Below are 21,075 nucleotides of genomic sequence, written 5' to 3'. Positions count from 1 at the left end.
CGCTATTTCCACCCGGCTCTATATCATAATCACCTCAACCAAGCAGCACAGGAAACTTCTGGTTGTGGTGACCATGAAATCCAGATGCAGAATGTGCCCCGTCATCAGGAAAATCTTACAGTCTTGGCACAGTCTGAGAACAGAATGAGAACACCAGCCAATGGCTGAGGGAGAAGCTACAGTGCGGAATGTGCCAGAGACTTCCAACCGCAAAAGTTCCCTCTTGCACTTACACTGTGGTATCCCCTTGTGGTGTAGGCCATGGCCTCTTCTCGGCAAGGCTCCTCCAGGAGCACAGGACTTTATCCAGGCATCGCTGGGCCATGTGCATGTGAATGTCCATGGCACTGTTCGTCCCCTCTTAGCCAGCCCAGATGTACAATTCAGGCCAACCTTATCTCTTGTCTGAAAGAGGCAGACAGCAGGAGATGGTCTCTAAAGTCCTGTCCACATCTGAAACGTGTGGATGCTGTGACCCATTCATAACCTCTTTGTTAGCGAACACTCCTATGTCTTTGATTCTCTGACCCGTTTTTCACTTCATTCATTCATCCACTCAGCCATGTTTACGGAACGCCTCCCACGTCTTTGATTCTGTGACTTGTTCTTAACTTTCCCTCCATTCATCTACTCAACGACATTTATTGACCACATACCAGGTACTGTTATCTGCAAGAATATATGAAAGTGAACAAGAAATAGCCCATGACCTTCAAAAGCTCACAGTCAATAAGGATATCAATAAGTAAGCAATTATGTGTATAGAAGACACTACGCTAGAGCTCTGGGAACCTGGGAAGAGAATGTCTAATTTTCCTAGAAAGTGGGACAAGGGTAGAGGAGGAAGGAGAATAGAAAAAGCTTCTCAGAGAACTTAGCGTTGAAGGCCAAGTAGGGGGCTATCAGGTCAATTAGACAGGTTGACAATATCCCAGAATAGGAAAAAGAATGCACCAATGTGATGAGGTATGGTTTGCAGAACAGGTGACTGCATGAAGATTAAACAGATAAACGAATGAAGCCAGGGATACACAGGAGGGCAAAGGAATGGGGGCTCAGATGATGAAGCAGTTTCCAGACTTGGCTAAGAAGCAAAGTCTAGAAGTCCAAACTTTATCCTTTCAGGGAATGCCTGAAAGATCTTAAATAAGGATTATCTGGATTAGGTGGGTGTTTTAGAAAGTCTGGTAGCCCTGTGAAGACTGGATTATAGAGGCTGGGGTGGGGAAGGGGAGAGGTGAGACGAAGGCCACAAGAGATGTCGGTTGGCAACTACTTCAGTTCCGTATGGGAGAAAATAAGAGCAAAAACAGAAGCACTGGCAGGAAGTGGGCAGGATGAATTCTGGAGATATTTTGGAGTGGAATCAAGAAGACTTCATGATCAATGCAATGGGGGAGGAAAAGAAGAGGGTGGCATTTGGATTACAGCCAGGTTCCTGTCTTGGGTGAGTGGGTTAATGGATGGTGAAGACAGGAACCCAGAAAGAAAACACTAGAAATCCAGAAATACTCCTAGCTCACACCAAAAATCTTAGCCATCTCTTGTATGTAACTGGGCAAATCTCCAAGGGAGCTCACACTGGACCAGGGTCCCCAGTGGAGTTCTCCTACAGGGCTACCAGGAAGTCGTAAGACAAACATGGAGCATCATTGCAGACCAATAATGTTTTATACACATTGAAGGGGAAGAAAGGTACCTTAACTCAAGATGGTAATTAAATCATTACTTTTATTCCAAAAACCAATACGTATTTGAAATGCATATTTTCATCCAAATTTGTAGATAGAGCAAGAGAATTCAAAGGTACTTATAGAGAAACTGTGAGAATCCTTGTGAGGAAAGGGTTCTTGGTCTTTAGCATTCTTCAGTGAACAGATTCGCAGAGTGCTGCATTACAGTATCATCTAGTACAACTGGAGAGCTACACGCACCAAGACCAACCCCTCCATCCCTATGTAGGCAGCGTAGAGGGGTAGTTCTCCAAGTGTGCCTTGTGTGCTTCCTGACACCCTTTCAGAGGGCTTCAAGATCAAGACTAGTTTCATGGGGCCACAGCAGTTAAGTTTTTTGTTGTTGTTGCTTTTTTGTAAAGATTATTTATTTGAAAGTCAGAGTTACACAGAGAAGGAGAGGCGGGGTGGGGGGGACCGGGAAGGTCTTCCTTCCACTGCTTCACTCCCCAATTGGCTTCAACCGCCAGAGCTGCACTGATCTGAAGCCAGGAGCTTCCTCCGCATCTCTCACTCATGTGCAGGGTCCCAAGGACTTGGGCCATCTTCTACTGCTTTCCCAGGCCACAGCAGAGAGCTGGATTGGAAGTGGAGCAGCCGGGATTAGAACCAGCGCCCATATGGGATGCCAGCACTACAGGTGGCGGCTTTACCCACTATACCACAGCACTGGCCCCAAGCAGTTAAGTTTCTATTCTGGGTGTTCACAACCCATACAGCAGTGCTGGTTTGAATCTTGGCTGTCCCGTTTCTGATCCAGCTTCAAGCTAATGGGCCTAGGAAAGCAGCAGGTGATGGTTCGAGTACTTGGCTACCTACCATCCACACAGGAGCTTGAGATGGAGTTCTGAGCTCCTGGCTTGAGGCTGGCCTAGCCCTGGCTCTTGTGTGGGTATTTGGGAATTGAACCAGCATATAGAAGACCTGTCTGTCTGCTTTTCAAATGAAAATAGATAAATAAATAATTTAAAAACTGTTTTCATAGCAATACTAGGAAATCACTTGCCCTTTCACTTCTCTGACATTTATGATCATAATACAAAAGCACTGATGGGTAAAACCATTGGCGCTTTAGCTCAATCCAAGGCAATACCATCAACTCACACAAAGAATCATTACTAGGAAACCCTGGTATTCTTCACACCACATAAGGTTAAAAATAAACCAACACACAAACATAATGACAAACAGAAAAACCTTGCCAGTCTCACTTAAGAATGTCTTTGATGAAGTAGCAAAATTTAATTTTATTAAGACTGACCCTTAAGTAAATATCTTTTGGGGCTAGCATTTTGGCAAAGCAGGTTAAGCCTCTACTTGTGAAATCCATATCCCATATCAGAATGCCATTTTGAGTCCCAGCTACTCCACTTCCAATCTAGCTCCCTGCCAATGTGCCTGGGAAGCAGCAGATGATGGCTCAAGTACTTAAGTCCCTACCAGCCGTGAGGGAGACCAGGATGGAGTTCCTGGCTCCTGGCTTCTTGGCCCAGCCCCAGCTGTTTGGCCATTTGAGGAAGGAATGAACAAACAAATGAATTTTTCTCTCTCCCAGTGCATGTTTGTGTGTGTGTGTGTGTGTGAATGTGTGACTTTCAATTAAATAAATAAATCTTTTAAAAATTATATGTAGGTGCCAGCACCATGGCACAGCAGGTTAAGCTGCCACCTGCAGTGTCAGCATCCCATATGGACACAGGTTTCAGTCCAGGCTGCTCCACTTCTGATACAGCTCCCTGCTAATGTGCCTGGGAAAGCAGTGGAAGATGGTCCAAGTGCTTGGGCTCCTGCACCCACTTGGGAGACCCGGAAGAAGTTCCTGACTCCTGCTTCGGCCAGACCCAGCTCCAACCATTGAGGCCATTTGGAGAGTGACCCAGAGGCTAGAACACCTCTCTCTCTAATTCTGCCTTTCAAATAAATAAATAAATCTTCCAAAAATCAGATGGATGAAACATATGCTTTAAGCACTTCTGTCATTATTGAAGTATGATGGCTGTGAACATTTGAATTGGGAACTGAACTGGACATTGTTTTTGCGGAACAACGTTTCTAACTGAACAGTTAACTGACAAACTGTGACCGTTCACATATGAGTATCTCACAGTATTTCCTAGACAAGAATGTGCTAAAGCTGATACTTTCGGGGGAAAAATAATACCAGCATTTTTTAGTCAATGACAAAATGCAAGTTTTCATGTTGGAATTAAAACTCTGGAAAACTTGTATCCTAGACTGTGAACTTGACAGCAATACACTACCTGAAGACTTTTTTAAGTAAGATTGGCACTGACTAATATGAATGAAATTTCTTATACTGTGTAATGAAATGTGTCAATGTTTGGGAGATCTACTTAACTCAGTGAACCAGTAGTTTCAAATGTTCAGTGTCTGCTGTTAACATGGCTGATGACCCATTCAAGATGCAAGACAAACCAAATCTTAATTTAACAGACTACAAAAAGTTCACTGCCATATTTTGATTGAACATTGCAACTAACCCTCAAGAAACTACCTCTTTTTTGAGTCTTGGTGTAGTATCAAGGAATGTCTGCAGTTATCTGGAAAATGCTATTATATGTCTGTGAAGTTAGATTTTCTTCATACAATCTATCAAAATATGCTGCCAAAGACTTGATACAGCTGTAGAATTGAAAATCTAGTCTCCTACTAAGCCAGGCATTACAGGTTGGCAACAATATAAAATATGCCACCCTTCTCATTAAGTGTGTTTTTGGGAAAATATATTTTTCATTAAAAAATGTGCTATTTGTAGTTAGCATGTAATGGGTCAGAATCATTTTCTAAGGATAAAAATATTTAATTCAGGGGCCAGCGCAATGACGTAGTAGGTTAAGTCTCTGTCTGCAGTGCTGGTAGCCCATATGAGTGCCAGTTCATGTGCCAGCTCCTCCTCTTCCAGTCCAGCTCCCTGCTGATGGCCTGGGAAAGCAGTGGAAGACAGCCCAAGTGCTTGGACCCCTGCACTCACTTGTGAGACCTGGAGGAAGCTCCTGGATCCTGGCTTTGGACCCACCCAGTTCTGGCCTTTGCAGCCATTTGGGGAGTGAACCAGCAGATGGAAGACCTTTTCCTCTCTCTCTCCTTCTCTTTGTCTGTAACTCCACCTCTCAAATAAATAAATAAAGCTGGCCTGAAGCGCCGGCATCCCATATGGGCACCGGTTCAAGTTCCAGCTGCTCCTCTTCCGATCCAGCTCTCTGCTGTGGCCTGGGATAGCAGTAGAAGATGGCCCAAGTCCTTGGGCCCCTGCACCCGCGTGGGAGACCCTGGCTCCTAGCTTCGGATTGGTGCAGTTCTGGCCAGTGCGGCCATATAGAGAGTGAACCAGAGGATGGAAGACCTCTCTCTCTGACTCTACCTCTCTCTGTAACTCTGTCTTTCAAATAAATAAAATAAATCCTAAAAAAAATACCTAATTCAGTTTGAACCTCTTAAATGTACAGATATAAGGAATATACACAAAAGCTCTTTGGGATCCTCAATAACATTTAGGGATCCTGGGACCAAAATGTTTTGAGAACTAGTATGTTAGAGAAATCTGCACTCAGGCCAAAGTGAACATACATACTTAGGTTAGCAGTGTTCAGAACAGCAAGAAGCAGAAACAAAGCAAACATCCACTGTAATATGTTTCTACAGTGTAACACCAGAAAGCAGTGAAAATGAACCCACCACAGCAACAGGCAGGCGGCAGCACAATCTCAGAAAGGCAATGGTTGAATGAAAGACCACAGTGCAAAATGCATGCTAGATGCCACCACACTTATACATTTCCAAGATAAGCAAAATTAAATATGATAAAGCCGCAGAGAAAATGTAAGGGAAACAGTCCAGCTGGGGATGATGTAACTCTTTGGGGACAGGGTTGCAGACGAGTACACGAGTGTCCAACAGTACTGGAACTTGTTGGGCCAGGTGGTAGTTTATTACTATGTTTCATGGTATAATATATAATATCATGTAACTGTTAGGGGTGTGTGTGTGTGTGTGCCTATATGTGTGTGTTTGTAATGAGCACATACTTTTTGACCTTTGAAGGTAGGCCCTGCATTAGAGCTTCCCTTGCTAATTAATTAGTCAGGAGCCAACAAGGTGAGGGAGGGCAGGAGGGAAGGTGCAGGCCCAGCTGAGCCGCTGCAGCACTGGCCCAGAGAAGCCCATCACCGGGCAGGGCTCTCCCACAGGCACCTTCGGAGGTCGAGCCACCGCCATCCATCCTAGTTCAGCTTTTCAGTGGCCTTTCCACTTGAAAAGGCCATTTCTTCCTTTAGGCCATCCTCCTCCGTTACAGTGAAAGAAACTACCCCATTTCACAGTTGATTTTTTGAGTTGTATCCAAATCACTACATTTGGCAATCATAATCTCTGAGCACCTGGGCCAGCTCCTGCCATCTTTTTCCTGTCTCTTACTTATCATTACATTACCACCCTGGTCCCTCTGGTTCTCTTAGTGCCTCCTGCATGTTTCTGGTTTATTTCAACCTTTTTTGGTTAAGGTCATTTTTTCTGCTGGGAAAGTTTCTCTTCTCACGACCTGAATCTGTCACTTCCTCAAGGGTGCTTTAGATGTCACTCATCGTCAAGAGTCTTTGACCCGTCAGTCTCACTCTGTGTTTCCCCAAACATGTGCACGCCCGATTCACAGTCCATCACCTTGAACTCGTTAGCATATTGATCTGAGCTTACACTCTGCGATTGGTTTTCTTTAACATCTGCAAGAACTCTCGGTAGAGACTGCACTCTACAGAATTTCTGTGAACCAGGTAAAGGCTCAAAACTTTTTCCTGATGAGTGGGCACCAAGTGGGAACGCCAACTGTCCATCCATGAACTCCTCACTGCTCTCCCATGGCACCATGTGTGTGTGCCGCCATTTTTCCTAACGTCTCAAAGGCTCCCAATTCCAGTTCAGCATATTCAAAGAGGTGGCCCCTAGGTAGGAACAGATTTCTTATTTCATAACAGAAAATGGGCAAAGGAGCATTTGCTTTATAGAATTATTTTTCTTACTATTTCAGTTTTAGAGTTCAAGACTCTTCGTCTCTATCTCACCCTACTTTACTTGGAAGTCCTTAGAAAAATCATCCCTGGCAGGTGGTTGAGGCAGCTGCTTCACCAACACAAGACCTTCTGTTTCATTTTTGGACAGTTTTGTTTATTCAACAGGTCCTTATCTTATCAAATCAAGTTTATCTCCTTTATAACTTCTACCCGATTGGTCCCAGGTCGCTGTTTTCTGCACAGCACTCCATGAGTCAATGGAAATATTTTACAAGTGGATTTTCAATTATTTGTTTCCATCTCTTTCTCCACCCACTTGGCTCTGAGCTCCTGGACAGCAGGGACCATGCTCTGCTCAACTCTGCACATCCCTAATCCCTGACACACTTGCACTGTTAGTGCTGGTAGAATGAATGAATGCACGCATGAATGAAATGTCAGGAATCACACACAAGCTGAGACAAATGAATGACAGCTCAGAAGAAGGTTACTCCCTTTTTCCTTGACAGAACTTCATCCATTTGAATGTAGCTACTCTGCACAATCTTTACCCATGCCCACCCTCATCATCCAATAAGCGCTTGCAATTGCCTCATAATTAATTCCTCCTGATGCTTTCAAGAGCTCACAACATTCTAGTTGTCTCCCTGCCAGTAAACAGTTTATCAATTTCCCCCTTTAAACCGGAGCACCCAATCTGGGATTCAATATGATAGATGCGATCTAATTAGTTTACAAGAGCAATGTTGTGCTCCTGCTCAGAATTCAGTACCTAAATTACCTTGACCAACTCTGCTGAAACACATCCATTTTTGAGTCAGGACTGAATTTTAAATATTACGCGTTGATGAATAGTGGTTATCTCTGGGGTAGAAGCTGAGATCAGAGGATTTTCACACTTTAACTATCTACACACTGTTTTAATTATTTATACTAAGCAGGCACTACTTTTGTCATTAGAAGTCGATATGGATTTTTAAATGAGGGAGTATTTACGATTGCCTTATGGAGTGTACCCACGTCATATTGAAACCACTCGTGCTCTTCTCTCTTCTTTTGTATATATTTTTTCACCTGTCAACAAGTATCTGAGTAGCCATGGTGCCCAAGTGTGTCTCTCTAACTATGATCTAGTAGTCTAGCCAACTCAAACCCTAGACTATGAAATTTCTCTCTTCCTATCAATGTCAGAAAGCAGCTCACTTTAATTTGATTTCTCTCTTAAGGTCCATTAAAACCCGTAAGTTATGACTTGAGGTTTTCTCTCCCCTACGAGGGAGAACTCATACAGCACATTTCAGGAATGTTTCCTGGAGCTAGGGTCTCCCACTTTGTTTCCTCCCAAATACAGCTGTGTTGCATGCTCTAGAGGGGACGGCTGGGTTAACAAGTAGGGCCAGATGACTGCAGATTAGAAAACGATGCCTAATTCTAGGCCATTACCAAGGGCAGCACTCTGCATGTGGAGCACACACTTCAGGCCCCGGAAAGCGTCACTGCACGTGGCTCTGTTTTTTGCCCCCGTGCCTAGTCTAAGGTCAAAATGCTGGATCATAAATCTTTGGGGGAAAAAATGCCATTGGCAGCACAAGTTTTCAGGAATCATGGAGGCAGTGTGCTCATCAGCACCAAAGGACCCCTCCTGCGGGTGGAGGGCCCCGGGCAGCTCTGGCTGTGGCCGAGGCACCTCTTCAGCATTGGGAGAGCCAGTACATAAAGACCTCACCGCTCTCAGCACTGCCCTGGGCCTCAAGAGGCGTCATATGGTCCAGCTGTCAGCAGTGCTGACACTTGCACTTGCTAGTCCCTTGCACCCTCTGTGACTCAGTTTCCACTTCTGTCCGATCGGTGGGAGGAGCAGCTTTTCCGGCCTGCCCTATAGACAGATGATATCAGAGAGAGTGCTTCGTGCACAATAAAGCATAACATCAGTGAAGTACTGGGTCATGCACAATTGTCCGTTTCACAACATGGAGGGGCATCTTGAGCACAGTGAGGTTAAGTGGCCTGCCCCAGGTCACAAGCCCGGGAGAAGCCCTGATGACAGCAAAGGGTGAGGGTGAAGACGGTGCCCGCCCCACCCCCGCTCCCCGCCCTGGTACAGGAAGTGGGAGGGGAAAGGCTGCACCCCCTCTCCTGTCTGGGTAGGCTGCTTCCAAGAGTCTCTGGTTTCCAACCTGAAGGAGTTAAGAGTCAATTACTGAAGTCCAGGAGCTAATTTTCAGCTTTTAAAAGGCCAACCAATTATTGTCAATACACTGCCCGTGCCCAGCATCCTGTGTCATTATTTGGGGTTGAAATGATATCACCCCAGAGTGGTTGTGCTGGTTGGTTAGTTCAGGGGTCCTCAACCCTGGCTAGACGTTCATCACCTGGGGAGCTGTTCACATGGTCCATGCCCAGGCTCTGCTCTGAGCCCATTAAACTGAAATCTTGGGGGGTGTTTATACTTTTTAAATCTCCCAGGTGATTCTCGCGTATAAGCAAGGTTGAAGACCCCAGGGGTGGCTGGTGGTGATCAGAAACTCAGGGGCAGCAATAGTGGGCCTTGATTAATTACACAGCAACCCTACTGAGGCACTCAGTTGAAATGAATCCCACCACAGGTGGATTACTACGGCTGGTGCTTACTGTGCACCTACTATATGCCAAATCTAAATGTCTACACATTTGAGCTCACTTAATTCCCACAGGACCTACAGGCTTCCTCTGTTTTACAGATGAGAAAAACAGGCAGAGATCAGCGGCAACTTGCTCGTGTCATGGCTAAAATGTGGTGCAGACAGGATCTTAATCTCTGCCTTCTACTGCTTCTTGGTACAGAGCCATAAAACATGGGCCACTTTCGACTCAGTTTTGAATTAAAAAATCAAAGACGGTTGGGGACTGGTGAACAGTTTCTAATCCAAATGCCTGCAGAGACCCGGAGGTAAGACACCTGAGGGAGGTGGACAGGTGTATATGCATATGGGGACACAGTGGCTGAGCGCTAGGAACGGTGGCAGACTGATGAGCACGTGCCTGGGGAAGGCAGACAGCCGCCACCGACAACAGCACACTGCTGCCATGTGGGGAGGTGGGCCCAGCGCTGCTGGCTCTGCCAAGTTTTCAAAAGAGGCTGAAAATTGGATTTCTATGAAAAACCTGCAAATTTCCAAAACGTTGTCTCAAGCTTCAAAGCATGCTGTGTGGGGCAAAACACATCAGTGTGGCACCAGCTTCTGAACTCTAACACGATCTCTCCCCTCTTTGCCTACCTATCTCTCTCTCCCTCTCCCTCTCCCTCTCCCTCTCTCTCTCTCTCTCTCTCTTTCACACACACACCCCTCTCAATCCTTCACTTCAGATTTATTTAATGTCTTCTCTCGATTGGATCTCTATGATTAGAAACAGCAGACCCTGCCTTTCCTGCTTTCTAGGCAAAATTGGAATTGCTTACGTAACATATGGAGACCCTAATATAAATTTCCCCTAGGTTATTTTAATCAGCAGACTGCCTGTTGAATAAATGAATAAATAAACATTTATTAAACACTTATTCTCTCATTTGAGCTCACTGTAAGTCTCTGAAGGAAGATTTACTGTCCTCACTTTATAGTAAAATCTACTCATAATTACTATGATTACTACATAACTTAGATATAATTCAGGTCAAATCATATAAACAGAGGAACTCATTCCTATAGTAAAAAGCCTTATATTGTAGGTCTATGAAACCAGTATTAGTCAGCTCCACAATAATAGCCTTGTAAAAGAATTTTGCCATATCCTATTACTATTACTCATGACTCTAATGAGATCTATGGAAAATTAAAATTAACACACACACACACACACAAAGAAAACACCAAAAAGTTCTGGGTCAGAAAGGCCTTCCCTCTAATCACAACATAAGCAAACTGAAATGCATTTCAAAGCCTTAATAATAGGTGATCTCTATTGAGCTCGTTCTATGCAGCATGCACTAATTAGGCATGATTTCTGTATATGTATAATATTTACATTTATAAATGGATTCAATGAATCCTTATAACAACTGTATGCGGTAGGAACTACTGCCACTGAAGATGAAGAAATGGAAGACAGGGGAGATAGGTAATGTGACCAGCAAGACACAGCTAGACAGTGGCTGAGCTGGGATGTGGACAGCTTGGGCCCACAGTCTGTACACTTGACCGCTACCCCATGAACTTCAAAGGTGGCTGAGCTCTCCATTTGCGCAGAAGTCCGCCTACTGTAGACAGGAGGCAAAGCTTCGCCCTCTCACTGCGAAACAACAACAAAGCTTTCTAAACGACACCCCTAGACAACCTAAGACACCAGCAGTGTACCACCAGACAAGACCTAGCACCCAGTGGCTCGTTTCAAAAGCTCAAATCAGCGCCGTGAGGCTGGTCAACCGTGGAGATCATTTTCACCTGGCCTTCTCCAGGCCCCTTTGAAGGCCGGCTTCTACACAGCACTCAGAACAATTCACCCCGAGGTCCCCATCTTTCTCCCACCTCTTGTCTTTTCTCCTTGGCACTTTGTATCTAACGAGGTGGTCTAACCACTTTTCTGGCCCATGCAGAAATTATCAGAGAGAAAAGTTATTTTAGCGGCGATGTCTCTAGGCTGCGGGCTCCGAGAAGGTTCATATATTTATTGCTTGCTGGGAGTTCAAACTTGGCTGAATTTAGATTTTCTTAAAAACAGAAGCAGAGGGTAGCTAAGCCGTGGTCACTTCCTAACTCTGGAGGAGCAGAGTCGTAGCGGCTGTTTGTTGGTAGGAAGGGAATGGAAACAATCCCCTTTGTAGGCACACCGAATCGGCTGCATTGAACAGGACCCCAGGTCACTCTGGGAAAAGCACAGTTGCTAAAGGCCACATTCTGACCTCAGACCGTGGGCGCCTATCACTGCATATTTTATAAAATTGGCTACAGTGCAGCCTCTGTGTGTGGATGCACAGTGAAGCTGACTTTTATATAAGAAGAGCAATAGGCACCCAGCAGTTCCACATGAGTAACGAGCCACAGTCTGATTTTAATTTCTCAAGCTATCTTGTCACCACAGCAGTTCTAGCCCAGGTGAGTCCATGGGGAGTGGTGAAGTCTTCTGAGAATCCCCTGCTCCAGCACCTACTCAGACACTAATCCCCGATAGCATCAAAATATATAATTTACATATAGAGGACAGAAATACAAAACTTGCTCTCAAAGAGGAGGGAGAACGCAGCCAGAAACTTCAGCCCATCAAGTACTCTTAGCTATTTCTAAAGTCTGTGTTTCGCACATTATTTTCTTATACGATATGACAGCAGACATTTCGGCTACCATGAACCATGCAGTGTTCTGTACACTTAACCTTAGATGGTAGGAATGACTGAGCTACTCCGAACAGAGCAGGAGACAGAGAAGAGTACATCAGAAAGAGCAAACAACATCATCATTTACAATCTATCCCTCTAAAACAATAGCTCTAGGAGTAGCTTGACTAAGCCAAAACAGCGATGAAATCTGGTGACAGAAACTCACGTCTTACCATAACCAGGCCTCCTTTGAATGTCTTTCCAATCACATGAACCCAAATCTTTTATTTCACCAAATGCCCTTAGTCTTATAAAACCTAGGCTAGAAATCCTTTAATGCACCCAGAAGTCCTATTTTGTAGGTCACACTCTCATTATCTTTTTCAGCAATCAACCTGATTAAATTATAGAAAATTACTAATCCATCACTCAGAATGAGGAGCCCAGCTCCAGCTTGTTCTGTTTGTTTTTCCTCCTTCTATTCTAATATTCCAGTAGATCCTTATAAATGAAGAGCAGAGGTGGGCAGGGCATCCTGAAACAAGGAGGCCGAGAGGACATACATTAACCTGGACTTGGGGGAGGGTGTCCTTGGACTTCCACAAAGGGTGTTCACAGAAGCCAAGCGAGCTCCACACAGGGCAGGCGTGTGGGTTCCACCACCACTTCCCTCATACCCTGGGCGACGGCCCTAATGTAGATGTGCCTCCCTCCCCCACCAAGTCACACTTCATCCTCAGTGTGACCGTACAAAGTGCAGCCTTTGAGTAAGTCGAAGGGCAGTGCCCTGGTGAATAGGATTAGTGTCCTCATAAACGAGGCCCAAGGGAGGCCCCAGGAAGAAGGCACTGCCATTAAAACAGAGAAGAGCCCGTACCAGGTGCTGAATCTGCTGCTACCTTGATCTTGAACTTCCCACCCACCAGAATTGTAATAAGTTTGTAGCATTTATAAACTACCCAGTCTTAGGATAGTTTCTAGTAGAGGCCAAACAAAGACACCTTGTCATTTTTGAGTCCAGACATAACACTTTGCATATAAATGACCACAGAGAGTGAAACTGGCTGAGAGGTTTTTCTCTTCTGTGACATTAACTCATCCAGACAAAATCCGAATCCAAGCTCCTGGGATTATTCAAACAACTAGTTTACCAACCCAGCCAGGCACCATGTATTTCTTTTTTTTTTTTTTTTTTTCTGTTTTCTTTTTGTAAATATTTATTTATTTAGTTGAAAGGCAGAGTTAGAGAGAGGGGGAGAAAGAGGTCTTCCATCCGCTGGTTCACTCCCCAAATGGCCACAACAGCTGGAGCTGGGCCAAGGAGCCAGGAGTTTCCTCCAGGTCTCCGTGGGTGCAGGGGCCCATTCTCCACTGCTTTCCCAAGCACATTAACAAGGAGCTGGATCAGAAGTGGAACAGCCAGGACTTGAACCAGCACCCATATGGGATGCCAGTGTCACAGGTGGTGGCTTTACCTGCTGTGCCACAATGCCGGCCCCAACACCATGTATATCTACTCTGAACTGTCCTACCAGAACATGCTGATATTGACAGGAAGTCTTGGATTTTAAACCAACTTTTGTCCACAAGAGAAACCAGCCTGGTCACTCCACCCCCACACACTCTCCCTTAGGCGTGTCCACACTTTGGTCCACCTCATTTCCCAAGCCTCCCAAGACAGAGATTTTCTGCGCCTCCCTTGGAACTTTCCTAATAGAGGCCGCTCAAAGTCTCTAAAATCTCAAATGCACAGCAAGCTCTAACACTAGCCAAAAGCTGTCCAATTTATACTTCTCCAACATGATTTATTAACACTTTGTGTAGACAGACGTGTCATCTCACACCAGCTGTGTCATCCCCAGAGTGAGATGGCAGCACACAGATAGATTAAAAATCAATTTTTTTTATTAGAAACTATTTGGAAGCATTAGCAGGAATGTGATTTTGAGCCACCTTCCTGATTTTAACAGGAAAGCCCGGCGATAGCTTACTTGCCGTCTTAGGAATATGTAGAGGTTCTTTTCAGAGAACAGCGAGGCATTATTACCTGGCATCAACCTACACTGCTTCTTGTAGCTCAGAATCATTAGCCCGGGCTGACAGGATCAGGGAAATATTTTGCTACTTCAGACTGCAATTTCTTCCCGTGCATTTCCTGCCACAGTTAGTCAGGAGGCATTGCCTGGTCACTGGGCAAATTAGTAAGACTGAATAGGGAGACGGAGCTACATCTTCCACCATCTTTTATCAGCCATACAAAGATTCAGAAAACGATCAAAATACGGGACCCTGTTGCTGTTCAGTCATTTTGCTTCTCAATTTTACTAGAAAGCAAGACAGAGTTTTTGTTGTTGTTGTTAAAGTTTTGTTACCGAAGCTACACAATCACTGACTTGTGGCTGTGACCCACAACCGGGGAAACAATGAAAATACTGCAACAGTAAAACCACTTTCATGAACTTTTCCTTTGTGCTCCTCCTTGGGTCCAGGCACTGGACAAACTTCCAGGGATAAATAAAATAGGCTCTAAACTCACACATGTGTGCTAAGATGAAGCTAATGAAGAAATCTTGAAAGTGCTGATCAGCAGTGATGAAAGGATTTGCAGATGCACCTTCAGTGTGAGACCCCAAAGGTACCCAGGCCTGGGCCCGGCAGACTGTCAAAGTATCAGTTTCCCTCTCTTCCTCTTTCTCAGGCTAACACTTGAGTTAGGCAGCTGGGGGCTCACCTAACATAAGCATGTGGTATAGCCTAAAGGATCTCTGGATTTATATATATATATATATATATGATATGGGACTTTGTTTATGGAAAGAACTTTTATAAAGCAGTCAACAGCAGTACAGTCATAGTTAAACCCCCCAAAATAATGATTATTGCTCCAGGACGAGAAACAGAGGCTTTCTTTTGAGTAACAATTTTTAAGTCACCCCTCAAAGGTATGTATCCCACTCTCTGCTGTGAGTTCAGCACCCTTTGCTAAGGGTTATCTCCAAAAGTTAATCAGAACTTCCTTGATTTACAGGCAGTGGGATCATAATCCAACCCTATAGGGCAGGCCAATTTTTTTTTCTATAAATGTATGAGGCCCACCTAACAAACACAAAACCAAACACATGCAAACCTGCACAAGCACACACATGCACACACACCCACCCCCACACAGCTCTCTCTCGCACAGACACATACACACACAGGCATTCAGAAGCCAGAAGGAAATGACTGTGTAGAATTTTAAATCAGAAACCCAAAGCTTAGGTTAGTAGTGTCAGGTTAAAGGCTCACCCATCTCCAAAGCTAATTCGCTTCTGAACACTCCCACGGGTGTCTCGGCGAACAGAGGGAGCTAGGAAACCTTAGCAGGCCGGAGCCTAGCCTGGGGAATTGCTGGCACTCTGTGCCAGGGGCCGAGGCTCACCCCAGACTTGGTATCAGATAATACCAAGGGCTAGTCTGGATTTCCAGGACTAATCCACTCGAGGGTGGAACTTCCAGGTTCCCTGGAGTCTGTGCTGTCTGGTGGGAGGGCTGTGGGTTTTGTCCATCCAGGCTGTGCCTGGCCAGTATTACACTTAATAATACAGAGATGAACTCAAACACACGGAAAAGAGTCTCTCAGTAGCGACCCTGTAGGCTTTAGAACTGTTTAGTCATGCGGCTGGCGGAACCAGAGGCAAGGAGAGACCAAAGAGGAAATGAAAAGCATTCCAAATTTTCTATACATTCAGTTTGCACTCGTTTTCTTTTGCATTCTAATTTGCACTGTGCAGGTTCTATGGATTCTTAAAAACAATACCAATAATAGCTGTTAACCACTCTAGAATTTACTCAGTAGGGCGCAACACTCCAACCTATTACACCCATCACTCCTTTCTTTTAGGGTCAACTTCTAGCTCTGTCTCTCTAACTTGTTAAAACCCCAGCATGCCTTCTATCAGGCAACTTTAATCCCTAGACTTCCTACATTTTAATACAAAACAAATCCATCCTCCATATATAAACAAACAAGCAAACCGCTAAGCATTAGAACTGGGATTCAGGACCACAATTAAGCATATTAGACATGAAATACAAATTAAGACACTAATTCCTGTCCTCCACCTCCCCCCCCCCCCCCCCCCGCCACTCCTCTCCTCCCTGTCAATATTTATGACATCGACAGCACTTGCCAGTTTTTTCAAGACTCACTGGGCACTTAGCAAGCCCTGGGTTACTGTGACTGAATTGCAAAATACACCATTTGCCCAGAAATTGCTCTTAGTCCAAATGCAAATTGCTTACAAAACATGTGTAAACCATGCTTGGAGCAGGCGGCACACATCCACAAAAATCCATTCAATGCAAAGGTAAGTGGAAAAGCTTCGCAAATTAAGGCTGGAGGGACATTTACAGTGTTTCCAGAGGTAATTGCTTCTTACTTCGGTAAAAAGTGGCTTTATGTGACTGGAAGAGGGAGGGGATTTTTTTTTTTTTTTGAGTGGATAACAGTATTCAATTAGAGAACAGGGTGGGAGAGCCCACTCTCAAAATATAACTTAATCACCAGGCACCAAGGCGCAGGAGAGGCCCACCGAGCACTCGAGCTAAAATGGAGCCTGAATTTCCTCTCAGACAGAGAGGGTAGTCGCAGGAGGTCAGGGTCAAGGTCACCAGCAGGGCAGGCTGCAGCTGCCCGGCTGCGCTCCACACAACGGGACGGAAGGCGTTCCATCTCCGTCACAGCCCAAACAGATAAATCCCTTCTCCTCTCCCACCCTCCCTCTCACCCCGTCAGTATTTTTTTTTTTAAGGCAGGGGGAGAGAAGGGAAAAATGACCAAATAACCTCACTGCCCTGGTTTTCGCACACAAGCTCACCAGCTCCCAAAGTTGCCATCTAAGGGCAAGTTCGCAGGGAACACTGAAGCCCATTTTGTCCGAGCAGGGCAGGCCTCCCCCGACCCCCCGCCCCCACCCCCGCAAGGCTTCCCGCCGCCTCCTCCTCGGCCTCCCCCGCACGCCCCCGGCTGGGGCCCGGGAGCGCGGCGGGCCGGCCATGTGCACGCACACACTCCGCCACCAAGTGCGGCGAGTCGCCCGGCCCCCGGTCGGCCGCCGGCTCCCTCACCGCACGGCACTTCCCCACGCACGCCGCCGCCTGCCAGGGATTTCATGTGCATATAGATTACATATGTGATATTATCCTCAGAACCTCTAGCGGGCAGGCGAAGAAAGGGCTGCACAGGGGCTTTTTTTTTTTTTTTAAAGGAAGGGGAAAAAAAGCACAACCCCAGCCCTGCGCGTCGACTCCTGCGTACCGGGAAAGGGAAAGAAAAAGAGGAATGTTTGCGGAGCTAGCTGACTGCCTGCAAGTGCCCTTGCTCGCCACTTCGGCCGCGGCCCCGGGGCGACACGGAGCCGCGGGGGCGCCCGGCCCCGGCAGCCCCGCGCCCCCCTCGCCGCCCCGGCGGTCCCCCGGGCCGGGCCCCGCCGCGGCGATTCCGTGAGGGGGAGATCGATCGCGCTGCCTGTCTGCAGCGGAAACGCACACGCTCGCGCGCTGCCCGAGCCCGAGACACCATAACCTTAACCCTTCCCCCACCCTCCGTGAACTTCAGGTGACCGACCACGTCGGCCTGACACCCGGGCGGGCGGGCGCTCCGGCTCCGCTCCCCCAACCCCCCAGCCCGGGTTTTTGCAGGATCGGCTCCCGGCAGCGCCAAACCGCCGGCAGAGAGGGGAGCGGCGCGGGGGGGGGGGGGGAGCGAGAGGAGAAATTGACCCTCCGTCTCCCCCGACCCCTCCCTCCGGCGCCTCCCGCGTCCCCTCCTCCCGTCACCCCGCCCCACGCCTTCTCCCCTGCCCCCTCTTCCCTGCATTCAAGGAGCCGGGCGGCCCCGGGGGATATTTTTAGTTGCTTCTTTCTCCTGCACTTTTAGCTTTAGCAGCATCTCGGAACACTCAAAGCGGAGAAAGATTGGGGGGGGGGGGGGAGCTGGAGAGGGAGTGGGGGAAAAGTTAAGAGTCTCGCAAAGAAAAGCCGGAGGGCGGGCGCTGAGGGACCGGGGGCGCGGGTGGAGGAGGGGACGGGGACCGGGCCGTGCCGCCGGGTGTGTGTCTCCAGTTGGTGTGTGTGGCTGCCGCCCGGGAGGGCTGTGATGCACTTTAGTCCTGGACTCTGCTCAGGCTCGCCGGGGAGGGGGTTCTGAGAGCCCGAAGTCTCGCCCGGCTCCGTCTGCTCCCACTGACCCCGCATTTTATTGCGGCCAGGAGCCCTGCTCCTCCCTCCCCTCGCCTCTGCAGGGACCTCGCGCGCCGCGAGCCGCCCTGCCTCCTGCCTCCGCCTCGGCGCAGCTCCCGCACCCCACATCCGCCCGCCGCTGCCCGGCCTCGCCCCCCGCCCGGCCGCCCCGCAACACCCGCGCCCCCCCTCCACCTCAGCGCCCCGGCGCGCCCCCTCGCCCCGGCGCCGCGGGAGCAGCCCGCCCGGCGGCGCGTGTGTGCCCGTGTGTTTGTGTGCGGTGCCCCCACACCCTCCCCGGCCGCTCCCGCCTCGCCCGCCCCCGACTCCCCTCCTCCGCCGCCGCCTCCTCCACCTCCGCCTCCTCCTGCTCCAGCCGCCGCCGCCGCCGCTGCCGCCGGCGGCTCCGGGGCCGACCAACCCCGGCGCAACCTTTAGCCGGAGACGGACCTCTCCCTGGATCCCGAGCCCGGCGGGCGGCCGCGCGCCCTCGCCCCGGCACCCCCCAAACGCCATGTCACGGCCCCCGGCCCTCCGCGCGCCCCGACCCCCGCACCCTCGGGCACCGGGATCCACAAGGAATTTTTTTTTTTTTTTAAAGATTCCAACCTCTCCCACCTCCTCCTCCACCCCCCCCCATTAAAAAACCCCCGGCATCCACACTACTCCCCTCCTCCCTTCTCCCGCCCCCTCCCCCCAGCAACCCGGAGTGAGGAGGGGGAGGGGGAGGGGACGGGGAAAAAAAGCCCGATCTGAAGGGAAAAAAGAGGGGGGGTGAGAGAAAGAAAGAAAAAGAGAGAGAGAATAGAAAGGGCACGGGGCTGATCATCACCAACATGGCTGCCTCAGCATAGACCTAAACGAGGAGTAACCCGGGCTGTGTCTTTGTCAGTTTCACCTCTGTAACCCTAAACTAATGCAGAAAACAACGGAGGAGGCTGCGGAGGGGAAAGAGGAGAGGGAGGGCGAGAAAATGGCACGAGAGGAGGTGGAGAAGGGATGACTTACGTGAGGGAAGGCGCTTGGGCTGCTCCTGCTTCCTCCTGGGCATTTTCCCCCTTTTCTCACATTCTCCTCCTCGGTTAATGTGAGATCAAATAAACCCCCGTGGGGGCAGAGGCAGACACTGGCAGGAGCAGGGAGGTAGTTGGGGGGCGGGCGGGCGGGCAGGGGGAAACCCCTTCTCTCCGCTGTGGGCAATGGGTTGAAGCTGGTTTCCTGGAGCCAGAAGAGGGGTTTTCTTCTTTTCTTTCCTTTCTTTTTTTTTTTTTTTTTAAATTTTTGGTCGTGCACCTGGCTTGTCCGCGAGCGTAATATTCTTCAATGGAAACGGATCTAATAGGTGTGAGTGTGTGTGTGTCCTGTGCTCGCGTGTGTGATGGGAGGTATAAATAAATGAGTGCCGGTGCGGCGGTGTCTATGGCCGCGCTCTGTGTCTCCGAGCCCCTAACACTAATGTCGGGATCAAAGGGCAGCGGCGGCGGCAGCACAGCTCGCAGCTCGCTCTCTCGCTCGCTCGCTCTCTTTCTCGCTCTCTCTCTCTCCTCTCGCGCGCTCTCTCTCTCTGTCACACACACACTCACACACACACAGAAGCACAGACTGAGGGAAAGAGCGAGAGCTAGACACACACACGCGCGCGCACACACACACACACATACACACACACACAGCCAAGAGGAAGGTGCCCTAGGCTCCCAGGGCGGACTCAGCCTCAGATTTACAACCGCTCGGTCTGCAGAGACTGGGGGGCGCGCGCGCGGGGGTGGGATGGAGTTCTTCGCGTCTATCCCGCTAGTCGCCACATCTAGGGGGAAAAAAGTTTTTCCCACTCTTTCGACCACGATCGGCTCATTATTTTTCTGATTTCTGAAGAGGAGAGAGGTTTTGCTCTGAACTTTCTTTTGTTTATTCCACTGCGTTTTGTTCTGTATAAAAGGCTTCAAGGCTTTGGTCGCTCAGAGGAGGACTCCCTCACCCCCATCACCTGGACTCTGGGGGCTACACTCTCCCAAAACGTGCCCATAAAAATAATTTTTTAAAAAATAAAAAGACAGCATATGGTGCAGGCGATAAGGAGGTGGATGGTGTGAGTGGCTCGGTTTTTGGAGTTGTCCAGTGGAGTTAAAACTGAAAAATGCTGTCCTAAATGAGAATTACAGCCCCTTGACAAAGGGGGAAAATAAGATTAGGTCACCCCTGATGGGTGGTTCCAGTGCTACCTGATACTCCTGCACCAGGCACAGCAATCCTGACTTCTGAAATGTCCAGTTCTCCCCAGCAGCAAAGCAGGTAGGCGAAGTTTACCCTGCACCAATGCCAGTGTGCATTCTATGAGCCCAAGATACTTTTCATTAGCTGAAGCACACTTTGATTACTTTACAAATCACACATCGCTCTTCAAAGAGCAGCAGAGAGAGAGGGGAAAAAAACAGAAAAGGACGGGTCTCACTCTGGCACAAAAGGTAGTTGGTGAAAGAGGACTTGGGTCTCTTTGTGACTTGCAGTCATTTGGATAAAAGTTCACTCAGAGGTTGTTAATGATTTAAACTCCAAAACCTGCTACTATAATTGAAGTAAAAAATGGTCTGAAGAAGAGTTGTTTCATAAAACTCTCTTTGTCAAGGGAAACTTTGAACTTAGCAGAATACATTATGTGTCATGAGTCAGATGTAGCTAAAAAATAAAAAGGTGCATTATTTAACTACATCTTCCCTTTTTAGCTTTTGAAGAACTGACTCATCATCTTATTATGTTAAATATTTTCCTACCAATTTTTAAATAGACTTTTCCCTCAGAGGAGGTG

General features: G+C 47.9%; 1 protein-coding gene across 8 annotated transcripts in view; it reads right to left on the bottom strand.

Moving 5' to 3' along the window:
* ZNF827 (zinc finger protein 827) overlaps positions 1–20,547 on the bottom strand; it is a 189,329-nt gene extending 168,782 nt beyond the window's left edge. For all 8 annotated transcript variants that reach the window (XM_051820031.2, XM_051820028.2, XM_051820023.2 and 5 more), the window contains exon 1: positions 19,278–20,547. In XM_051820031.2, the coding sequence (XP_051675991.1) occupies positions 19,278–19,320 (43 nt within the window). In that variant the 5' untranslated portion in view covers positions 19,321–20,547. The remainder of the gene's footprint in view (positions 1–19,277) is intronic.
* Positions 20,548–21,075: the final 528 nt, after the last annotated feature.

This window comes from Oryctolagus cuniculus, chromosome 8, assembly GCF_964237555.1.
Source record: "Oryctolagus cuniculus chromosome 8, mOryCun1.1, whole genome shotgun sequence".
Taxonomy (NCBI): Eukaryota; Metazoa; Chordata; class Mammalia; order Lagomorpha; family Leporidae; genus Oryctolagus; species Oryctolagus cuniculus.
Note: the sequence above shows the minus strand (reverse complement) of the source record. Positions and strands in the feature narration are given on the sequence as shown.